Here is a 21,902-nt window from a genome sequence, read left to right as displayed (position 1 = left end):
GGGCGGGGAGAGGGGTGCAACAATGAATGAATGGAATTCTAAAATCTCTGTAGATGTTCACTGAAATTAATAATAATTTTGTTTTAAAGAAGTCTAATGTGACTCATTGGTGGTTGTAGGGAGGAGACTGGTCAAAAAGAGAGATCTGGGCCACTCCTTCGTCAGTGCCTCTAACCTGCTACTGGCTTCCGATGTGCTTCTTCCATCCGTGAGCAAGGCAATAAAGCACCAGAACATGCAGATGAAAGCTGACCAGTGTAATTATTATTGCCACTGTGTGAGCTGCCCTGCTAAACATCCCACCACAGAGAACTACTGTGAGACCAAATATCTGGAAAGAGCTTCAAATTCTTCCTTTTATCTAAATAAATTTGTATGCAATACCTTCCTCCTATCCTCTTATCAAACTGAAATAATGAGGAAAAGAATTAGGATGGGGTGGTGTTTCCCTCACGTTCCCAACACAGACCAGTGTTTAGCCCTTCTTACTGTTTCCAGATATTGGCTACTGTTTTCCAACATGCCAAAAGATATTAGTAGGTCTAGTAGATCTTGTGTTTCTTCTGTCACTCCCGAACAAGCCCATATGCTTCCTCAGGATATTGTGAACAGAAAGCACAGAAGCTCAGGGTGATACCCATTCTAGGACTCATCTTCCTTAACCACACCTTCATGAAATCATGGCAACACCTCACAATTTTCATTTTATTTTACTGGAGTAATATATATGCTGGCAAAAAGTTAGTTATTTAACTAAATAGCAGGTTAGGTCAAAAAAGGAAGGGATTTCATGCTTGAGAACTGTGCTCTTTTATTAAAACTACCCATATGAGACCAATGGACAACAGATGTTCTAAAGCAAAAATAAGGCTGGGCGAAAATGACACTAAATGAATGGGAGAGGGATAGCTAACATGGAAAAATGAAAATGTTGGCATAAACAGAGGAATATAATCAATGTCACTGACCATTAGGTGTAGAAATTAATTGGCAATCTGCTTTTGTGTATATTTATACACATTCACTCATTCATTCTCTCTCTCTGTGCCTCTGTCTCTTGTCTCTCTTTCCCTCTCCCCCATTTTCACCATGTAGTGTCTGGCCTAATGGGTAAGGAGCCATACTTCCAACTCAAAGTCAGGAAGTTCAAATCTACCTTCCTTTAGGAGGAGAAGAATGGCAATCTCCTCCTCTGCGATTTACAGCCTTTGAAACTCATTGGAGGATCAGCTATGAGTCGGTTCTGACATGATGGCAGTGAGGTTTTCTTTTGAGTAAGAAAGTGTTGGGGGACGGAATTAATAAAGCCTTGTCATTTTCTCACATTCTAGAGGCCTTAGAATAAATATTTTGAATTACTAGAAAATATTAAATACTCATCTAGAAGTGCAAATAAATGTCTGTCCAAATTGTTACTAAATCTCTAGAAACTTAAAATGTGGTATATGGCTAAGGCATTGCCATAAATCACACCTTTGTGATGTACAGTAGGCATGGAAACACCCCATTTTCAAGATTATGTCTAGCATGATTATAATTAGTTACAATTTCCCTTTGCTATTGGATAAGGGTAGTTCAGTTGCAATTTCCCTCCTGGAAAGCTTAAAAATGGAGACATAAAGGCATTAAACAACTATCCCAAGGAGGTCCCAGCATAATCAGATTACCTTCACTTATCTGGAATCTAATGGGGGAGTCAAGAGGGGCTGGCTCGTTACCCAGCATTCTTGGTGACAATATCAAGACTCCCTCTGTCCCTCTTAGAATGTCAACTTGCTGCAGATTGTTTTGTATCTCTCCACACGTCAGCAAGTGCTAACCGCATTGTACAATCCCACTTTAGGCTGTGCCACTCAGATTAAAGTGAGAAATAGGATATCACACAAATGTGACTGGCATAATAAGATCTAAATATGCTATCATATTCACGGATGCTTCTAAACACTTTTGGCTTTCAAATGCTAAAGATTGCTTTTTTAAATGATTCACTAAAATTCTGCCTCTGAGCTTCTGAATTCTGAGCAGGTTTGGAAGATGAATGTTATTATTAGGTTGAATATTTATTATTAGAATGCCATACCACTTTTCTGTAACTGATTAAAGGCTGGTTCTAAATTCCAGCACTGTCAAAAATAAGGCATATTTGCCAAGTATCTTATCTGTATTCTGCTTATGCATTTCCACATCTGTATCAAGAGTTCATTTTATTGTTATTTCCTGCTGCAGCCATCTCTTTTTTTTACTGCACTATTTCACAGAAATTTGTTAGTTTTGTAAAGAATTCCACCCCCCCTTCTACTCCTGCCTTTGCTAAGCTTTTTAGTTAATATTATCTCGCTTTAGTAATTTGTAGGTTTCTTATTTCATAATAACAGGAATTCTCCTAATGATTTCTTCACATTTCTTAATTTTGATCTCTTCCTAGTCTCAGGCAGTAGATTAGGTGAGTGAGAGCAGGTTAACCATCCTATGTAACTGCTGTATTAACACTGATGGTGATTATGTGTTTACATTCTGACTTACATATGCTTGGCTTTGGTGAAATCTTTGGAAATCCTCCTGGATCCCATCTTTATCTGGAAAATGCTAATTATCATTTTACTTACATGATCATAACCCTTACATAGTATTTTGAGAAACAGAACAAATAATGAACTTGGAAAAGTTTTTTTCCTACTAGCTGGTCCTAGTCAATATTTTTAAATGCTAATGACATCTGAAAGAGGATTATTTTAGCTCTGTCGCACTAAGCTCTATTCTCCTCTACTTACTCTCATCTTGTGGAAATGTAGGTTATATCCATTTCACAGTCATCTCTCCCCTTTCTCTTAGATGAATGAAATAGTTATAATCTATACTGGATGCTTAGCTTTCCTCATCCTTTCATCTATTTAATAAATATTTAAGTGTCTACCCTATGCCAAGCACACAGCTAAATTTAGGTAAATAGCTTAGAACATAAAAATAACTTCCATTTAGGAAATAATGAAAGGCGAAAGATAGGACAGTATGGTAGAAACTAGTGGCTTTTGGTTGTGACCCAAGTTGCCATGTTTTCCTTGGGTTTTCCCCCCCCTTTTTCCTTCGCAAGCTTGGCCCACTCCAGGTTCAGCTCCAGATCCAGATTTTCATATCACCACTTTCTCCCTAGAATTTCTCTCTTAGAATCCACAGAGGAATGAAATTAGCAGTCAGAGCTGGCACATCCAATCTTATCTTGAAAGTAAGAAACCCTCCCTTATGATCTTGGCATTGTCTCTATGAGAGCAATCAAACATATCAGCTGGAAATCTCCTTTCAGTGTGACTGAACAGGCCATTTTAAATAGTGTATTTTCTGAAATGTCTTGCTGAGGCATTGTGGTTCTGCTATTTAGGAAGAAACTAACACCCAACCCTGTGTGCACTAGTGTCTTCTGCCTCCAAGTGAAGAATTTTCTTCAAGGGAATCAGGCAGAGATCCAGAGACTTAAAATTCCTCTTTATTTCACTCTCTTTTCCTTTGCTAGTCCTAATTTCTTCAAAAGCAAATATTAGAAGTTAAAAACCAAAATAAACAAACAAAAATCCACCCACAACCACATTAGACAAAGCTTGTCTCAAAGAATTGCACAGTGACATGACACCAAGTTGATTCCAATTCACAGGGACCCTATAAAAGAGAGTCCTGTCTATTTTTATAGGCACAGATTTCCACATCTCTCTCACTTAGTAACTGGCAGGTTCGAGCTACCAAAGGTTATCAGCTCAGCCACAGCCCTAACAGAGCTCATTCTCAACGACTCATCCCCACTGAGCAGGAATGAACCCACAGCTAATTTCTAGAGGGGTTTGGGAGGCTGTAAATTGCATAGGAGGAGATTGCCCATTTTTCTTCTGCGGAATGGCTGGTGGACTCGAACTGCCAGATTGGTATGGCCGTTGGGTGCAGCTATCTAGGACTGTGCCACCAGAGCTCCCCTCTCACAGAACACTGTTGTGTGTACCACAGAGTCAGAACTGACCCATCGCTGAATCTCTAGTGGGTTTTCAGAAGCAGTAATCACACTGGACGAGACTGCTCACCTTCTCCCGCTCTCTCAAAGATTAGCAAGGATTATTTTATGTGGTCAGTTAGTTCTTTGACACATGATTCCCCATACTCTTACTTCTTTTCCACGGATATTTTCTTATTTAACAAGTTAAAGAGCTTCTTTTCTAACCATCTGTGTTTTGGTGATAATGTCCAATGTTTGTAGCAATCTCTGGGTTAGAGGCCGAGGAGATATGTTGCTGTGTACCGTGGAATTGGAACTGACTTATAGCTGACATTCCAGCAGGTTTTCAGAGCCAATAAACGGCATAGGAGTTGACTACCCATCTTTCTCCTGCAGAGCAGTGGGGTGGATTCAAATTGCCTATTTTTGCACCAGCAGCGCAATTCCTTATCACTAAGTCACCAGAGCTAGGGGAGATGTGGTGTTGTCAACACAGAGCTGGAATAGCTGATCCACTGGAAGGTCTTCAGCACAGCTTCTTACCTCCAGGCCACCAGAGTTTTTGGGAGAAATGCTTCCCGGGGGTTGGCAATATAACTCCCTATAGATTTTTCCACAAGAGTGCCCATAATTTAATATAGCTATAGATGTCCAATTGGCACCAATCGGACCAATGGCTGGACCAATTGGCAGCATCAGGATGGACGGTTAAGAGATTGAGATTGTTCACAGCTTTAGTTTGCTTGGCTCCATAGTCAACAGTCTTGGCACCAGCAGCCAGGAAATTAAAAGGCGCATTGCCATGGGAAAGTCTGCTGTTAGGGACTTCTCCAAAGTGCTGAAGAGCAGTGTTGTCTCTCTGGAGACTAAGGTGCGTCTGATACAGGCTATAGTCTTTGCAATCACTTGTTATGCATCAGAGAGTTGGACAATGACTAGGGAGGATAGAAGGAAAATTGATGCCTTTGAGCTGTGGTGCTGGAGAAGAGTATTGAGAATACCATGGACTGCTAGGAAAACAAACAGATTTGTCCTGGAAAGGGTTAAACTGGGTGGCTCCTTGGAGGCAAAGATTCTGAGGCTCCGTCTAATATACTTTGGACATGTTGTGAGGAGGGACCGGTCCCTGGAGAGGGATATCATGGAGGGACAGCGCAGGAGGGGAAGACCCTCTATGAGGTGGATTGATTCAGTGACTGGGATAATTGGGATGGGAGTGTCGGAGACAGTGCGAATGGCACAGGACAGAGTGGAGTTTAGGGCTGTTGTACATAGGGTCGCTATGAGTCGCAAGCGACTTGAAGGCACATAACAACAAACAACAACAACATAGATGTCAGTCTGGAGACTAACGTGTGCCTGATACAGGCCATGGTCTTTGCAATTACTTGCTATGCATCAGAGAGTTGGACAATGACTAGGGAGGATAGAAGGAGAATTGATGCCTTTGAGCTGTGGTGCTGGAGAAGAGTATTGTATATACCACAGACTCTAAGAAAATGAACAGGTTTGTCCTAGAGAGGGTGAGACCAGTCTGCTTCTTAGAGGCAAGGATTCTGAAGCTTTGTTTGACATACTTTGGACATGTTGCAAGGTGGGATCACTCCTTGGAGAGGGACGTCATGCTTGGCAGGCTGGAGGGACAGCACAGGAGGGGAAGATCCTTGATGAGGTGGATTGATTCAATGACTGGGGTAATGGGGGTAGGTGTGTCGGAGATAGTAAGACTGGCACAGGATAGAGCAGGGATTAGGGCTACTGTAGATAGGTTCACTATGAGTCACGGGTGACTTGACAGCACATTACGACAACAACAAATACATAAAATGTTTATAGTGCGTAAGGAGTTGCTCTGCCAACCTTAAAGCAGGCAGTATGAATCTACCAGCTGCTCCACAGGATAGAGATAAGGAACCTCCCAATGTGATTTATAGCCTCTGAAAACACATTGGAAGGTCAGCAATAGCTCAGTTCTAACCTGCCAACAAGGTGTTGTTTGTTGTTTTATTATCCATATGCTAATATGGAAACCAGGAGAGGAAAGTAGGGGAGGAGTACCCCAGAAGAGATGAATTGACTCAGTAACTGTGGTAATGGGGCTAGCTGTGTCAGAGACAGTGAGATTGGTGCAGGACAGGGCAGGTTTCAGAGCTGTTGTGCATAGAGTCACTATGAGTCATAATTGACTTGTGGACATATAACTACAATAATAATATAGAACTCAGCACATAGATTAAGACTTGGGAGTTCAAAGATGTTATGTTTTCCCCATAAAGTATTCTATGAATACAAAGTGGAGCCTGATCTAGAACATCTTAGCTGTAAAGACTGAAGAGCACAAATGAAAGCAGGAGCTTGTGTCTTTTGTGCCTCTGTGAACATGTATGTATTTGCACGTACATGATCTCTGCTTCAGAGATAGTTACGTAAGATAGTCTGTGAATAAGCATCCTGTTTGTAATGGTCCAAGGAAACAGGGACCATGGGGAGAAGCAATAATATGGCGGTGGTGAAGAAACAGACTGTAACGTCTGCTTTCCCAGGTTAAAGGAGGGAAACACAAGAGCTGCAGTTTACTCTCATCTCCTTTGGGGCTTTTTTCCCCTTCTTCCATAATTTTCCTTCCACCTCAATTTCGTTCCTCTGTCTAGTGTTCTTTTCTGCTTTTCCTTCTCCTCTCCCCGACCTAACCTCCCTCCAGTTTCCGGCCAGAAATCCTGATCCAGAAAGGCCCTGAGCCTTTGTTCCCATGGTCTGGAGGACAGGTGAGATGGGATATGTAGCACTGGTTCTGGAACACCTGGTGATGAGAGTTCCAAATGCCTGTCTCACAATTTAAGTGGTGTCAAAATGTAATCAGTAAGCTGATGATTCAGTCAACTCACTGCTGTCCAGCTGAAACTGACTTATAGCTGACCCTCTGGTGGGTCTTCAGAGGCTGTAAACTGCACGGCAGGAGAGCTGATGTCAGCCTGTGTTTTATCCACATCTTTTTTTTACTAGCTTTCTACTTCTTTAAAATAACCAACAGCACTCACCTGCTGTAACAACTTTTGGTGCAGAAAAAGCACGGTATGTTCTGTGACTTATTCTGCCTCCTTGGTTTTAAGTGACTTCTTTTAGTGGCAAGTGAAGCAATGCTAATAGTTAGCAAGAGCTTATCTAGAAACACCAATCTATTTCCCAGTACGATGAATGAATTTGGTTTAGGTTATTGTGATCTGAAGAAGGTGGTTTGGATAACCTAATCCGTGGTATGTTACCAAATAGCTATCATAAATCATGATTTGTCTTCTACATATATTTGGCCAACAATATGACAGGGAGGGGGGGAAAAACCATCCCAAAACACCTAAGAAGGCAAAGCAGAAAACAGTTTTGAATTCTCCTTTAGATGAGCATAATCAGAAACTGCATTATATCTTTCTTTAAAAATTATCAAGTCAGGCTTTCTAGCAATAATAAGAGCAGCAGTTCTGTTCTAAACCCCAAACTTTTCTTCCTGCCCACACTTGGGTTTAAAAGTATTAACAAAATGAAAAGAAAAAGATCTCAATTTCCTGCCTGGACCTTTCTTTTTTTTTTTTTCTAGAACAAAATCTTTATAGGGTTTCTTGTACATGCATTAGCACAGTATTCCAAATGCCTACTAGCTTATTATTATGTGCCATGGAATCAGACCTACTCATAGCTGACCTTCAGTGAGTTTTCAGACTGCCTGGACCTTTCAATACACATTTGAGATTTGAGAAACTATTAATATTTAAATCAATTCTTATTTATCATCATTACCCCACACACAAAAAGTCATTACTCTAAACTGAGTGGGAAAGAAAAGTAATAGATTATGGAATCATTAGCAAAACAAGGATCAGCTGACATCCAGGTGATCTGGGATTGAGTGATGTACAATTCCTACTTTCCCAGGGAAAACTGTATTTTTAAATCCTAGCCTTATCAAGAAAAGCATTTCCTCTAAAAAGTGGCGTTCACTATGTGCAGTCTCCCAGGTGGGCTGCCACCTGCGTCCTGAGGTGAAGGTGCTACACTGAGTGTGGCATTAGACAGGTAGGGGTGGACTGGAGACGAGTGTGCCCACATCGATGGACCATTCACACAGCTACCACCCAACTCTCCAACTCTACTTACCCTCAGCTTTCGACCAAAGACATTGACTTTTCCTTGGGCTTGTTCTTTTCGGAATCGCCATTCTACCAGATTTTGACCATTCTCACCAGGGAGAGTCATGTTTCTCTTGGCCACCGTTGGATTGGCTGTGCCGGCGAGGACATGTGGCTCTGTTTGGTAGTGCGAATCCAGGCCGCTGGCATAGATGATTCTAAGAGAGCCATCGTAGCCCACTTGGTAGCTGTTTCTCAGCTGATCTAAAACACAAAAAGGAGAGCACACAAGGACTGAAGCTCCGGATTAAACACTTGGATGCTTTTGTAGTTAAGAGCGATATAAATTTCCAAAACATTAATGGATCTCAATTTACAAGGAAATAAAAGAGTTCTTAATGATGTCCTTTAAGAAAGTAACAAAAACACTTTAATTCTAGCATTTCATGCTGTAAGAGGTTTGACTGAATATTAAAGGCAAACTTAGGGGGAACTTAAAGTTCTTCTCCATACGAATAGATTTCCTTTCTCTTCTATTTTCCTTACGTTTTATGTAATGAAATGAGGGCTTATCCTTATGGAATATGCAGTAAATGTTTTGTGAGGAGTCAAACGTTTGCTCTTTCAAAGCTGATATGTTCACCTCCAAGCTCTTTCAAAGCTGATGTGTTCACCTCCAAGAGTTTAGAAAACTCCCTCCCCCAACCCCACCCTTGTCTATAAGCTTTGTCAAAGACATTCTGGCCCACATATGTACTTTGTGCTAAAAGCACAAGGTGATACTTTCCTGAAAAGGAGAAATCACCTTATCTTTTAGTCCTCCCACAACTCTTACACAGCAAGCTACTTCTCCATTTTGAGATTTCAAATAATAGAAGACACTATTTGAGGGGAGGAAATGAATTCAAGCAGTATCAGTCTTAGATTATATAGATTTCTTACAAGAACTGGTGGGGGGGAGCCTCAAAGAAGCACAAAAGAGATTTAGTAATTATTCTTAGAGTGATGACTTCACAGTTGCAAATGTCATTGTTAAAAAGGCCTTTTACTAAAGGTCACTTCAAAAAAGAAATATGTTTACATCATGGGTTGCATGACTTTACTTAGGAAGGATGGAAATGCTTGGGAACTGTACAGAGGAGGCAGCTGCGCAGCACTGTTAATGTATTAAAAGCCACTGGATTGTTCACATTAGTTAGTTCTGTGCCGTGTGAACTTACCTCAATAAAGTATTAAGCAAAAGGAATGTGGCAGGAGGTTTTGCTATGGTGATATTGGATATACATGCCTACAGACTGAATGGAAAGAGAAATTATTTCAGAAATAAGTAGTTGGAGTTTGTGATAAAATGTCCAGTGATCACATCATAGAGTTGTGTCTTTGGATGGCATGGAGGTGACACGCCCTGGAGAACTGTGTGCAGTGACTCAAGAAGGCAGTACACCCCTGGAAAGAGGTAGCATTAAGTTGTTTCATTGAATTAGAATGGGAAAAGAGGCTAATTTTAGGTCTCTTTATATTATTTATATGTCTTATATAATGATTAAATAATATTTTTATATTATTTTACACCTGATTTAAAACAAGTAGATATAACTAAACATTAAATATTCTACAAATACATTATTTAATCAGTGTTTCTGCAGGTTTATATTTTCACCTCCCCTTTCTGCGCATCTTTTTCTATAGACTGTGGGCCTGCCACCTTCTACTTGGGTGTTAGTGGTACAAAAAATGACCAGTTTAAAATGATACATTCATATTTACCTTGAACCATGGTATAGAATGAATCAATGGAGGACAGATTTGAAGTGATGCTGACATCCTCCTCTCGGCTGGATGATTCAATGTCCACTGTGATCGCCCTGTCCATGTCTCCATGAAGGTTTGTGACCACTCCAGTTGGAAACGTAACATTTGTCAGGCGACCTTCACTGTCATAGCTAAATAAAGGAGGCATTGATTTGGTGTTAAACAGAACGCTGCGGGCTCATCTTTCTTGCAAATGTAATGCGAGGCAATATTAGCTGCACAAATTTGGATGAATATTTGTCTTTGTGCATGAGCTATGCAGAGTGAGGACTTCAAACATGCTTTGAAGTAATCACAAGCCTGTTTAACATAGAAAAACCTCACCGGCAACAGCAAGAGTAAACAGAATAGCTCTCCATCTCAGCATATTATTCTTTGAAGTGTGACCAAAATTCTCCTGCACATCTAATTTGCTGTTTCAAAGGAAAACTTGTTTGCTGATATTAACTTCCTTAGTATTCCTCCATATTTCCTACAAAGTAGATTTAATTCCTTGTTATATTAGTTTTTCAAGTTTTACTGACATATGCCCTCCATGGCAGTGATTACATACACATACACACAATTAATATACCCAACTCTGTAAAAGTTATTTAATTATTTAAATTATTAAATAATTTATATTTATATTTTTATATTTATATATTTTGTTGTTGTTGTGTACTGTTGAACCACAACCGACCCACAGCTGACACTCCATTGAGTTTTCAGAGGCAGTTAATCACATGGGAGAAGACTGCCCATCCTTCTCCCACAAAGCAGTTGGTGGCCTCGAACCACATGCCTTCAGGATTGCAGTGGAGTTTCTTGCCACTAGACAACCACACACACACACACACACACACACACTTATATAACTATATATCTGCATATGCAAAATATTCTTTCAGTGTCATAAGATCAAATTCATAAAACACAAAACCATTAAACTTATTAACTTATTTTCCAGTAAAAGAATGGCAACTTGATACTTAAAGTGGTACCTTGTCTATAGAAATCGATGCTATCTTGAATGATGGCTTATTATGTTTACTGAAATTAGGAAATGTAATATATCCTGACATTTCATAATTACTTAAGGAATCCTAGCAGTGCAAATAGGTAAGTGTGTAGCTGCTATCTGTAAGGCTGGAGTTTAAAACGACCCAATGGCTCTGGGGAGAGAGCCTCGGCAGTCTGCTTCTGGTAAGATCACAGTGAAAAAAACCCCAGTGGGCAGCTCTCCTCTCCACTGTGAGCTCGCATGGACTTGCAAACACCCAAAGACACAGCGGTGATTATTTGCTTATACATTTACTCCTTTGTAACAAACAAACGTTAGAAGAAACTTATAACTAAAATTTTAGATTCTGTGATCATGAATTTACACTGGTACTTGCACTTTATAAAAAAAAAAGATAATACATTTTTGTGACTTTGCTATTTGGGGCAGCACCAGAAAATACTGGAAATTTTCTAAGGAAGGAAACAAAAGGCAAAATTTTGTTTGGAAATGAAAAAAAATTTCATCAAGGCAACAATACACTTAAATTTGTATTCTCGATTGACACTAAAGCTGATTCTAATACCAGAAAGTTCTAAGTGAAATGGAGCCTTGAAGTGCTTCCTAGTTAAAATTAGCGAGGTGCATAATGAGTAGAGACAGAATGCTATTAAGAGAAAGAGGGCAGTTAGCAGAGGAGGAAAAATTCTGAGACTGAAGGGGCAAGAGGATCATAGTAATAGGTGTAAGGAGCGACCAAAAGGCAAAAAGGAGCAGAAAAACGTGCTTGAATGGTCTTTTGTAACAATAGGATGCAGAGTTGTTCAAAGTGTTAGCTTTGAGATCCGGTAAGTAGGTAGGCGAAGCCTGTAGGTAATAAAGGTAAAGATAGTTCAGCAAGGACAATGTCATGGTGGAAAAGGACAAGAGGAGAGAGATGGATGCCTGCTTGGTGGCTAGTGATGAGTTGAGCCCATTCACTTAGTGGGGACAGTATCCATCAGATGGAACTGACTTGATCTGACAATCTGCAGGGCGGCCTCACCAGTGGGCAGGAATGGGCTTGCAGGACAGCAAAGGCAGAAGTGGAGAAATGAAACAAACAAACAAAAACCCCAAAAACAAAACACAAAAAACCACCCACCACCAACCAAACATGCCATTAAGTATATTCATTGTTTAGATTCATGACAGACAGAGGTAAAGAGAGAAGACAGGCATCTTTCTCCTCTTCCCTTACCTGAATGCCTCTCAGGCATCAAGTGAAGAGACAATACTGTTTATCGTTGTCATTGCTTTTGTGAAGAAATTAGTGTTACTGAAGAAGCAAACCGGTTTATTTATCTAGCAAAGCAGCATTACAGAATTATTGACAAAACTACCTCTTCTTCCAGCACCAGCCTTACCTCTATAATTTTTCCTTGATCTCATGTTTTTTTAGATAATGTGTTTTTTATTTCTGACTGATGGTGTAGTTTGGGGATAAAAATTTACTTGCATTCCATCCCTGTAACGTGTTTATAACAGGCACTCTATTTCTTCCACACGGTCATTTGAAAATAGATTACTTCTGCTTGTAAAAAGTTCTACTTTGGTTTATTAAGACTCTCATGGATGACACTGAGCACACAGCCTGTGCTGTGACTTAGAAACCTTTGGCTCAGGGCCTTGTCCAGAGATCAAGGATTTCGCCTGCTTGCCACAAGGTACAATATTTCATGTGAATGGGATCTCATTCAAGTTACAATTGAGGTATATTTGTACAGATGCCAGGGAATTCTAAGTTTGGCATAATCCTTGTGGTCCAGTCCAATTCTCCTAGTAAGATTCTATAAAATATGTTACTAGGTGTTTAGAAAAAGGAACTTTCTTTTGGCCTGGGGTGAGATGCACTGTTAACTCAAAGGCCATGAGCTTACAGTGTTGCAAATTCACCAGTGGCTTCAAGGGAGGAAGATACGCAATCTCCTCCCACACAATTTACAGCTTGGAAATACAAAAGAGGGCTGCTGGAGTTTGTTTTGAATTTGTACAAAAGCTAGTTCAGTCCTAACACTATTTACCACTCCCCATTTTATCAATGAGGACATGGAAATAGGAGATGGTGGGTAATCCGGCTCTCATTGTGTCTCATGGCTGAGTGCCAAATGAAACTTTTATGTGCCTGACCCCAGGTTCACAAACCCTACCTTAAATCCTGTGCCTGATTTGAAGTGCAGAAACACGGCCTCCTGTAAGATGCTACCTGCAAGCCCTGTGCTCATGCATTCTTGCTGTTGTCACTGGCCTGCCCTTCTTCGACCTTTCGCTGGCTGGTATTTTCTAGCTCTATTCAATCTGCAGTAGAAACGTTACCTTTCTCCAGCAGAAAGCACTTCTCTAACATTTGACTTTGTTCTTTCAGTGGCTTACCCTGCGCTCCATTTCCTGCTGGGCAGGCATTCTGTATCACAGGATGCTGAGCACAGTGAGAGACAGTGCAGGATGCTGAACACTCAGACTATAACCTATTAGCCTTTGGTTCCTTGGGGAATAAAAATACAAGTAACCTTTGTAGACAGTATGGTTAGAAAGACATAGGGTTAAGCTGGGATCTTAGTGGCTCAGTTTAACAATTCAGCGCAGGGAAGGTGTGCATTTGTGCCCTGAGACGAGTGGCTGAATCTAAGCTAAAGCCCTGATGGGGCTTTAAAGGGTTTGCACAGGCTGAGCAAAGTGCTGTGGTGGAAGCCTAACCACCATCCAACAATTCTAGAACAATCTCTTATGTGTAACAGCATGGCAGCATTGTGAGTACAAAGATTGGAACTCTGGCTAGGAAGAGAAGTCATATATGTAAAAACTATTTAGGGTTGGGGGAAAGAGTGCCAGATGAACAGGACAGATAACCAGAGCTTCTGGAGTGCAGAGGTGCTTTCATGCCGAGGTAACCAGGCAAAAGCCATGTTAAGCTGCACCGTGAAACAGATGTGTGGCTTAGCAAGTAAAAAGAGGCACAGGAGGGTCTTCTAGCCAGGAAACAGCAAGAGTGAAGGTGTGAAGGAGCCGAGAAGGAAGGGCTGTAAGGAGTGAATTAGTAGAGCCTTGCTGAAGCAGAGGGTGCACAGAGAGATGGTATATGGCAGACAGGGAGCCTCACAGGTTCCCACACCAGAAAACTAAAGAGGCTTTAGAGAAAAACATGCCTTTAATAAGGCTAATCTGATAACTACCATTCAAGGAGTCCACTGGCAGGTTGACAAATGGAACCCAGAGCGGTGGAAACCCAAACCAAGATCAACAAAGAGTTTTTGTGGTAAGAAATACTATCATCTGGTCATTCATACCATGGGATATTATTCAGCAACAGAAGGAATTATCTCTTGATAAACACAAACAACTGAATGAATCTCCAGAGAATTATGTGGCGTGAAAAAAAGCTAATAATGTCAGTAGATACACACTGGATTGTTCCATTTGCATAATATTGTTGAAATGGCAAAATTATAGAAAAGGAGAACATATTGGGGGATGCCAGAGATTGCGGGGACAAGGACAGGAGGCAGTGGCAGTGGCAGGTAGTGTGGAAGGCCCTTGTAGATAATGAAATGTCCTATGTATCCAACGTCCTATGTATCAATGTCAATACACCGGTTTTGCAAGATAATACCATTGGGGGAAATGGAGTAAAGGCCATAGAATCTCTTGTATTATTTCCTACAACTGCATGTGCAGCCATATTGTAGAAAAAAGTAGTAAATAACAAAACAAAAATACTACTTCCATATATTACCCACATCATTTAATATGTTAACGTCAGCTAAGGTAAAGAGGGATCTAATTTCAAGGTGAGATAGATCTTTAAAGTGAGCAAATAAAGCTATATGAAAAAGTCTCTGTATCTTCCCCCTCATTTCACTGTGGAGCAATAAAGCTTTTAAGATTTTTTTTTTTAAACCCTCAACCCTTTGCTAGCAAGTGAGAACTGACTAATAGCTGACCCTCTGCTGGGTATCTCAGGCCGTTGTTCATCTTTTCTCCTGAGAAGCCACTGCTGGATTTGAACCTCCAGAGAAGGACCAACTTTGTGTTAGCAACACCAATTCCCTCCTGAGGCACTAGAGCTCTCTTTTCACAGATTAGCACCTATGTTATTGGAAAGAAAAATAAGTTGGAGGAGAGACATTAAAATTACCAGGGAACTCTGGGTAAGGGAGTAAGAGTAAAGATGCCTTTCAGAAATAGCAAGCTCACCCCTTTTACCTCTACAAAAGTGAAAAAACAGTGCCCCAGCCAATGTCTGAGGGTCCCTTTGAAACACTTTGACCTTAGGCAATAAAAGGGGCCTTTCCATCAGACATGGGCCTCTGGACACAGTCTTTGCTTATGTGTAACTTTGTGGCCCCACTCAACAGTTTTGCCTTATGGTGAACTCTCCCTGCCCAGCGAGTATTATTTGTGATGTAGTTTTTCTTTATTACTTTTTGAATTTACAATGCAATAGGCTCCAGGGAATTTGAATAGAACATCAACTTCATGCTCTCCATTCCACTCAATGGTCTTAGCCTTGTACCTTCAAATTCATAACACAGCACATTCTTTCTGCTGTGGCTGACCCCTCTTCACAAAGGCCTCTCTGGAAAGGCAAACTCCCTCAGGCTCCCCATGACCTTTGGCTCCTTCACTGATGGGATGCCCTTAGTTGATGCTTATCTATTTGTTTGTCTTTAATTTTTATTGCATTTTTGCCTAGACTTGCTGTTTTAGCCTTTTTGGTACATTTTACAATCTCTTTTTAAGTTTCTTAAGCAGTAGGATTATCAAGAAATGCCCCAGAGGCACAACCTCAGTCATTCTTGGTTGAAAATACTGTCTTTAGCCTGACATGAATTTCACCTCCCTCTTACACAGATGAAGTCCTCAAGTCTTCAGTTTTTCTCCATATGTCTGTGAGATATTTAGCTTTCCATTTCCACAGCTGCCCTAGACTTTAAAACTGGTCTTTCTGCTTCTTCCCATACTGATAGCAAATTAATCTTCCAAAACCCCACTATTATAATACCTCTCTACTTAAAAATCTTTAGTGGATCTGCGACTGAGAGAAAAATTGACTTAGACTGTTACCAACCCCTTGTCAATAGCCTATTGGCATCACAAAGTTTTTCAAGTGGAAACAGTTTGCAGTTCTGAGAGAGAGAGAGAGAGATAAAAATCCAAAACCCCAACTTTCTTTAAAACTCAACAACAGGATTATTATTTGTCATCAATGCATCCCTAGAAAATGGTCTCTTTAATTCAATGCTATGTTTTTAAAATGGGCTCCATTTTTTGTGGAAAAATACCTGTAAATCAGCAGGCCCTAGAGAAGCAAGTAAATCAGAGTGGTGGAAGGTGGTAGGTGCCATCTATTAAATACAGTGACTACGGTATTGTTGTTATAATTGTTAGGTGCCACTGAGTTGCCTGCAATCTATAGCAACCCAATGTACAGCAGCTCTGAAGAACCCTGCTCTGTCCTGAGCCAGTCTCACTAATTCTGACACACCAACCCCCACTGCCTCAGTTACTGTATCAATCCATCTCATCTGGGGTCTTCCTCTCCCATGCTGTCCCTCCATCCTTCAAAGCATGATGTCCTTCTCCAAGGACTGGTCTGTCCTGGCCATGTGTCCAGAGTATGTTAGGACTTCTAAGAATGGCTTTTCTATGCATGACCTTAGAACCCCTCTGGGCATACTGTCTCCAGCTGCCTCAATTACAGACACATGGTTCACCCATTGATCAGGATCTTCAATATCATCAGCAGTGGCAAGGTTAATGGAAGAGAGCGAGCTAACCCAGATGTTGAAAGCTAGAGATGAGGTGTAGCCTGATGACATCAGAGACGGAGCCAGAGTTATAGGTTCTGCTTGCGCAACAATTGAAGGCAGAGCTGACGTGTGACTGCTACGAGACAAAGCTTCCTACATGACTGAGGAAACCAGAGGCTCTTGGTGTTTGTGTTGCTGCATTAAAACTGGACTTTCGGAGCTCTGGTGGCCTAGTGGCAAGATGCTGCACTGCAATCCCAGAGGTACACGGTTCAAATCCACCAGATGCTCTGCTGGAGAAGGAGTGGGCAGTCTCCTCCTGTACCTGTCAGATCTGATTTGACAGTACACGTAAAAACAATACAATAAAAAAAATTAAAAAACAAAACCCAAAACAAAAAACTGGACTTTCACCTCTTTACTGAGAAGCTATCTTAACTAATTGAGGAACTATGTTTTGTTATTCTGGGTAGGGACCCTGGAATAAACCTGGCTTTGGACTGTGTGATACCCTCTGTCTACCCCATCTCCAGCCCATATCCCTAATAAACCCCACATCTGTGAGTCAAGTCAGTGAGTTGATTTGCAAAGAACGTCGGACCTGGTGATTAGTAGCAGTAGGTGAAGGAGCATGGGATATTCCGTATTCTTTTCTAACATCACTGTACAAAGGCATCAATTCTTCTTCTACCATTCTTACTGTCTAGCTTTAAGATGCATAGAAAGTGATGGAGAAGACCATAGCCTGAATGTTGCATCAGGATCAGAGGAAGACTCACCAACAACATGCATTATACAAATGATACAACTTTGCTTGCTGTAAGTGAGGAGGGCTTGAAATGGTTGCTGCAGAAAAATCAAAGACTACATCTTTCAACATAGATTGCCTCTCAATATCAAGAAAACAAAAATCCTCACCAGTGGACTCATCAGTCCAACAACATTATGATAGAGGGAGAAAAGACTGACATTGCCAGTGATTTAATCTTACTGGGATCCACAATCAAAACCCTTGGTATCAACAATCAAGAGAACAGGAGATGTATTGCATTGAGCAGGTCCTCTGTCAGGGACCTCTCCAGATTACTGAAGAAAAATGACGTCAGTTTGAAGACTAAGGCAGAGAAGTGATTATAATTCAGGAGAAGTGGAGCTCTTTGAGGAGTCGTATGTTTACTGCCATAGACAATGACTAAGGAAGACCAAAGAAGAATTGAAGCCTCTGACTAGTGTTGGCTGATAGTTATCGACTCTCCTACAGATTACCAAAAGAATCTGTCTTGCAAAAAAGTGCAACCAGAGTGCTTCTAGGAGGCAAGGATGATGAAACTTCATCTCACACAGTGTGGTCATGTTGTCAGAAGACACTAGTACTTGGAAAAAGACACCAAGCTAGGGAAAGAACAGGGTCAGAGAAAGAGCAGACTTTCAAGGAGATGGATTGATATAGAGACTGCAACAATGGTCTTGAGCCAGGTGGAGTCTGTGGTGATAGTATAGGAGAAAGCAAAGTTCTGTTCTGTTGCACATAGTGTCGCTATAAATTGTGGTTGACTTAGAAACACAACAACGTACATATACTCATTTGTTCTTGCAAAGATTACTGGCTATCATTTGGCATGAACTGGGAAGCTTCAAAGAAAGTTTTATATATTTACTCATGTAACATCTGCTGTTCTCCTTACTCCAGAACTCTATTCTCTTCATCTACAGTGAATGAGAGCTAGCTCCAGATATGTTTCATGACTCTGACTAGCTTATGTCATATAAATGAAATCTGTTCTGAGGAAGCAAGACAACAGCAGACTTTGGTTTGGGTACACAGTGAAGGTTGGGACAGGAGGTACAAGTTCAGTTATGACTCTCTTCCCCAGACTCATGTAAGAATGTTGTTGTTGTTTTTAAGTGCCCTTCAGTCAAGCATGATTCATTTGCAACTCTATGAACAAAAGACCTAAACCTGTTCTATAATTATTGTTGTTTCTCTATATTCATAGTTTCCAGTGGCATGTTGTTTAGGAAGTGGATGCCACTCCTGCTTCTAGGCCTGTCTCAGTCTGGCAGTTTCACTGGCATTTGACACACCAGTGGCACAGCGTTCAGTATCACAGCATCTCCAAATTACCTCAGTACAGCAAACTGACAGACCAGTGCCTTTCAGAAGCCAAAAGGCTTCACACTTGAGCTTCCACAGGAAGACTCAGTCAAGACTCAGTTGACTTTTAAAAACCCCTGTAAGAATACCCTACTCATTTTGAGAGCTGCCTGACCTGAAACACTGTAAGGGCTCCAGTGAAATGCAGTGTAGTCCTTCTTACCAACCACCCTTCTCAGGACAGAGGGGGGCTTCTGTGCATTACATAGGTTCAGATTTCCTTTCAAAGCTTGTTGTTCTTGCTGCACCCTATTCCACTGCAGCTCCAAAAACCTCCATGTACACTGAGTACAATGGGTCCATAGAAGTTTTTAAGATTATGACTTTTTGGAAGCAGATCTCCAGGGCCTTTTTTCTAAAGAGCCTCAGGGTGGGTTTAATCACCACATTTTTGGTAAATAGTTGAGACTTAACTGTGCCATTTAGGAAAAAGGTCAATCATGTAAAAAAAAAAAAAGACAAAGTTAAATCAGAAAGAGAATGCTTGACGACAGGCTTACTGGATATATATATATATATATATTTTTTTTTTTTTTCTGAGACTGTTATGGGGAAGGAACGAGACTCCTTAATTCAAAGTCCAAAAGATGCTCTGCTGGAGAAGGAGGGGCCATCTCCTCCTGTACCAGTCAGATCTGATTTGACGGTACACACACACACACACACACACACACACACACACACACACACACGATTCCTAATAGCATTTGGATTCAAGTTTTTCAGTTAATTCTCTGGTTGTTTTCAGCCAACTGCTAGGATGTGGCCGGAAGAGAACAGCCACACACAGACCTCCTCCCATATGTGGAACATAGTGTCATTAGTAGGCATTTCTGCTCTGCTCAATCTCTCATCCTGTTCTGAGTCACATTCTACTTTGGTAAGAGACACTGGCTTTGTGTAAGACTTGGTTTTGCTGCCATGAAAAAGTGTGCTGTGATCTCAAGGCTGTTTACTCACAGCCTTTGACAGTTCATGCCTACCTGTGAGAAGTCCAAGGTGGGTACTGCAGTTAATCTCCCAGGCATTTCATTCATGATGTCACAAGTAGAAAACCACATCAAAATGTAGCAATTTAATTGTTGCAATAAGTTTGTTAGAGCCATTAAGCATTCATTTGCATAGATAGTAATTGGAAAACTTAATGCAAAAAGATCTAGAAGATAAGCTGTCAATGTCTAATTTCCTTGTAGAGATTGTGTGTGTGTGTGTGTGTGTGTGTGTGTTTCTAACCTCAACTACCTAGTACATTTAAATCTACTCCCTTTTCTCTACCTTAGGACATCAGGCATGTAAGAGATTGATGTAGCCATAAAAACGTAAAATTATCAGGAAATAAAGGTAACTAAGAAAATAAAAACTGTGGGTGCTAACACCAGTAATTTTCATCCCTATGAATCTGCTGGCATGAATAATGACACATTTAAGGCTCAGAGCAATTACAAGGAGTAGCCACTCTCCTTAAATTTAAAAGTATTTTTGGGATCAGGTACATTTAAAACATAATTGTTAGCCAGGAAGATTTTTATAGATATTACTAGAACTAGTTTGACTTAATTATCATATCCCCTACTAATATGTACTGAATTTGAAAATATTTCAGTATCTAATTCAAAGACTGCAATTTATTTATTGTAATTTCTTCTTTTGGCAAGACCCATATATTTGGAATTGGAAAGTTCACAGACATGAAAAAGGAGTTGGAAGCTCGAAAAATTGGATTTTCTTTTAACAAGAAACTAATTTTTCTCTGTGCCTTCTTGGCTTAAAATTTAGAAGGCAGAGGGTAACACAGGGTTTCTCCCATTAATTAGATTTTAAAATGTCCTTTTATTTTCAGGCAGGTCTATACTACACTATAGAGGATTACAGGAAGCTCAATCTGCTAGTGGAAGAATTGATTGGGGCTGGAGGTGAAGGGTGGGAGACATAAACTCGAAGTGATCCACAAGAGCCTGAATTGGAGGAGCAGCAACTGGAAAGGAAAAGACAGTAAATATAAGAAGAATGACTTAGACTTACAGAGGGGCAAAGGAAAGAAAAAAGACTCCATGTTTTAAAGGTCTAGAAGATGCTAGGTAATGACACTACTAGACTCAATGGGGGGAGTACGACAGGTGTTGTTGTGAGTTGCCATCAAACCCATTTTGAATTATGGTGAACCCACATGTGCAGAGTAGAACTGCTCCATAAGGCTGCTTTAAAAATAACATTATTTTTCTACAACCAGGAGAGAATAAAATAGATGAATGGGACCTTCTAAGAATTAAATCCCTATGCACATCCAAAAACTTCTCCAACAGGGCAAAAAGGGCAGACTGGGAAAAAATATTTGGTAATGACATGTCAGATAAGGAACTTATATCTAGAATTTATAAAGTACTTGCGCACCACAAGAAGATAAAGGTAAATAACTCAACTAAAAACAGGCACAGGATATGAACAGACACTTCACCATAGAAGACTTTCAGATGGCAAACAAACACATGAAGAAATGTTCAAAATTCCTAGCTCCAAGAGAGATGCAAATCAAAACAACTCTGAGATATCATCTCACCCCAGCAAGAATAGTGAAATTTAACAACAGCAAATATCAAATGCTGGCGAGGTTGCGGAGAAACTTGGAACCCTTATTCACTGTTGGTGGGAGTGTAAAATGGGGCAACCATTATGGAAGATTATATGGCACTTTCTCAAATAGTTGCAAATAGAAATACCATTTGACCCAGCAACTTGACTGGGAATTTACCCTAAAGAAACCATAACCACCACCCAAGTAGATATATGCAAACCCATGTTTAACTGTGTTTTTGTTCACAATAGCAAGAGCTGGAAACAACCCAAGTGCCCATCAACAAACAAATGGATAGAGAAGCTCTGGTATATTCACACAATGGAATACTACGCTGCATTGAAAAACAAGGAACTAATGAAATATTATGCAAAATGGGTGACCATGGAGGACAGTATGCTGAGTGAAATATCTCTGTCACAAAAGGACAAATATTGCATTGGGCCACTGTTGTAAAACAGGACTAACATCAGGGTTGAGGGAAGACTAAAAAGG

At 40.5% G+C, this 21,902-nt stretch overlaps 1 protein-coding gene across 1 annotated transcript in view; it reads right to left on the bottom strand.

Moving 5' to 3' along the window:
• The window catches only part of TENM3 (teneurin transmembrane protein 3), a 674,684-nt gene that overhangs the window by 14,934 nt on the left and 637,848 nt on the right, over positions 1-21,902 (bottom strand). Inside the window, exons 22-23 of the mRNA XM_006882227.1 lie at positions 9,865-10,040; positions 8,126-8,361 (exon numbers count right to left, since the gene is read on the bottom strand). Of these exons, the coding sequence (XP_006882289.1) occupies positions 8,126-8,361; positions 9,865-10,040 (412 nt within the window). The remainder of the gene's footprint in view (positions 1-8,125; positions 8,362-9,864; positions 10,041-21,902) is intronic.

The sequence above is a fragment of the Elephantulus edwardii genome, unplaced genomic scaffold (assembly GCF_000299155.1).
Source record: "Elephantulus edwardii isolate Elephantulus edwardi_28Jun2011 unplaced genomic scaffold, EleEdw1.0 scaffold00018, whole genome shotgun sequence".
NCBI classification, from domain to species: Eukaryota; Metazoa; Chordata; class Mammalia; order Macroscelidea; family Macroscelididae; genus Elephantulus; species Elephantulus edwardii.
The sequence above is the reverse complement of the archived record's forward strand: the minus strand, read 5'-3'. Positions and strand labels throughout refer to the sequence as shown.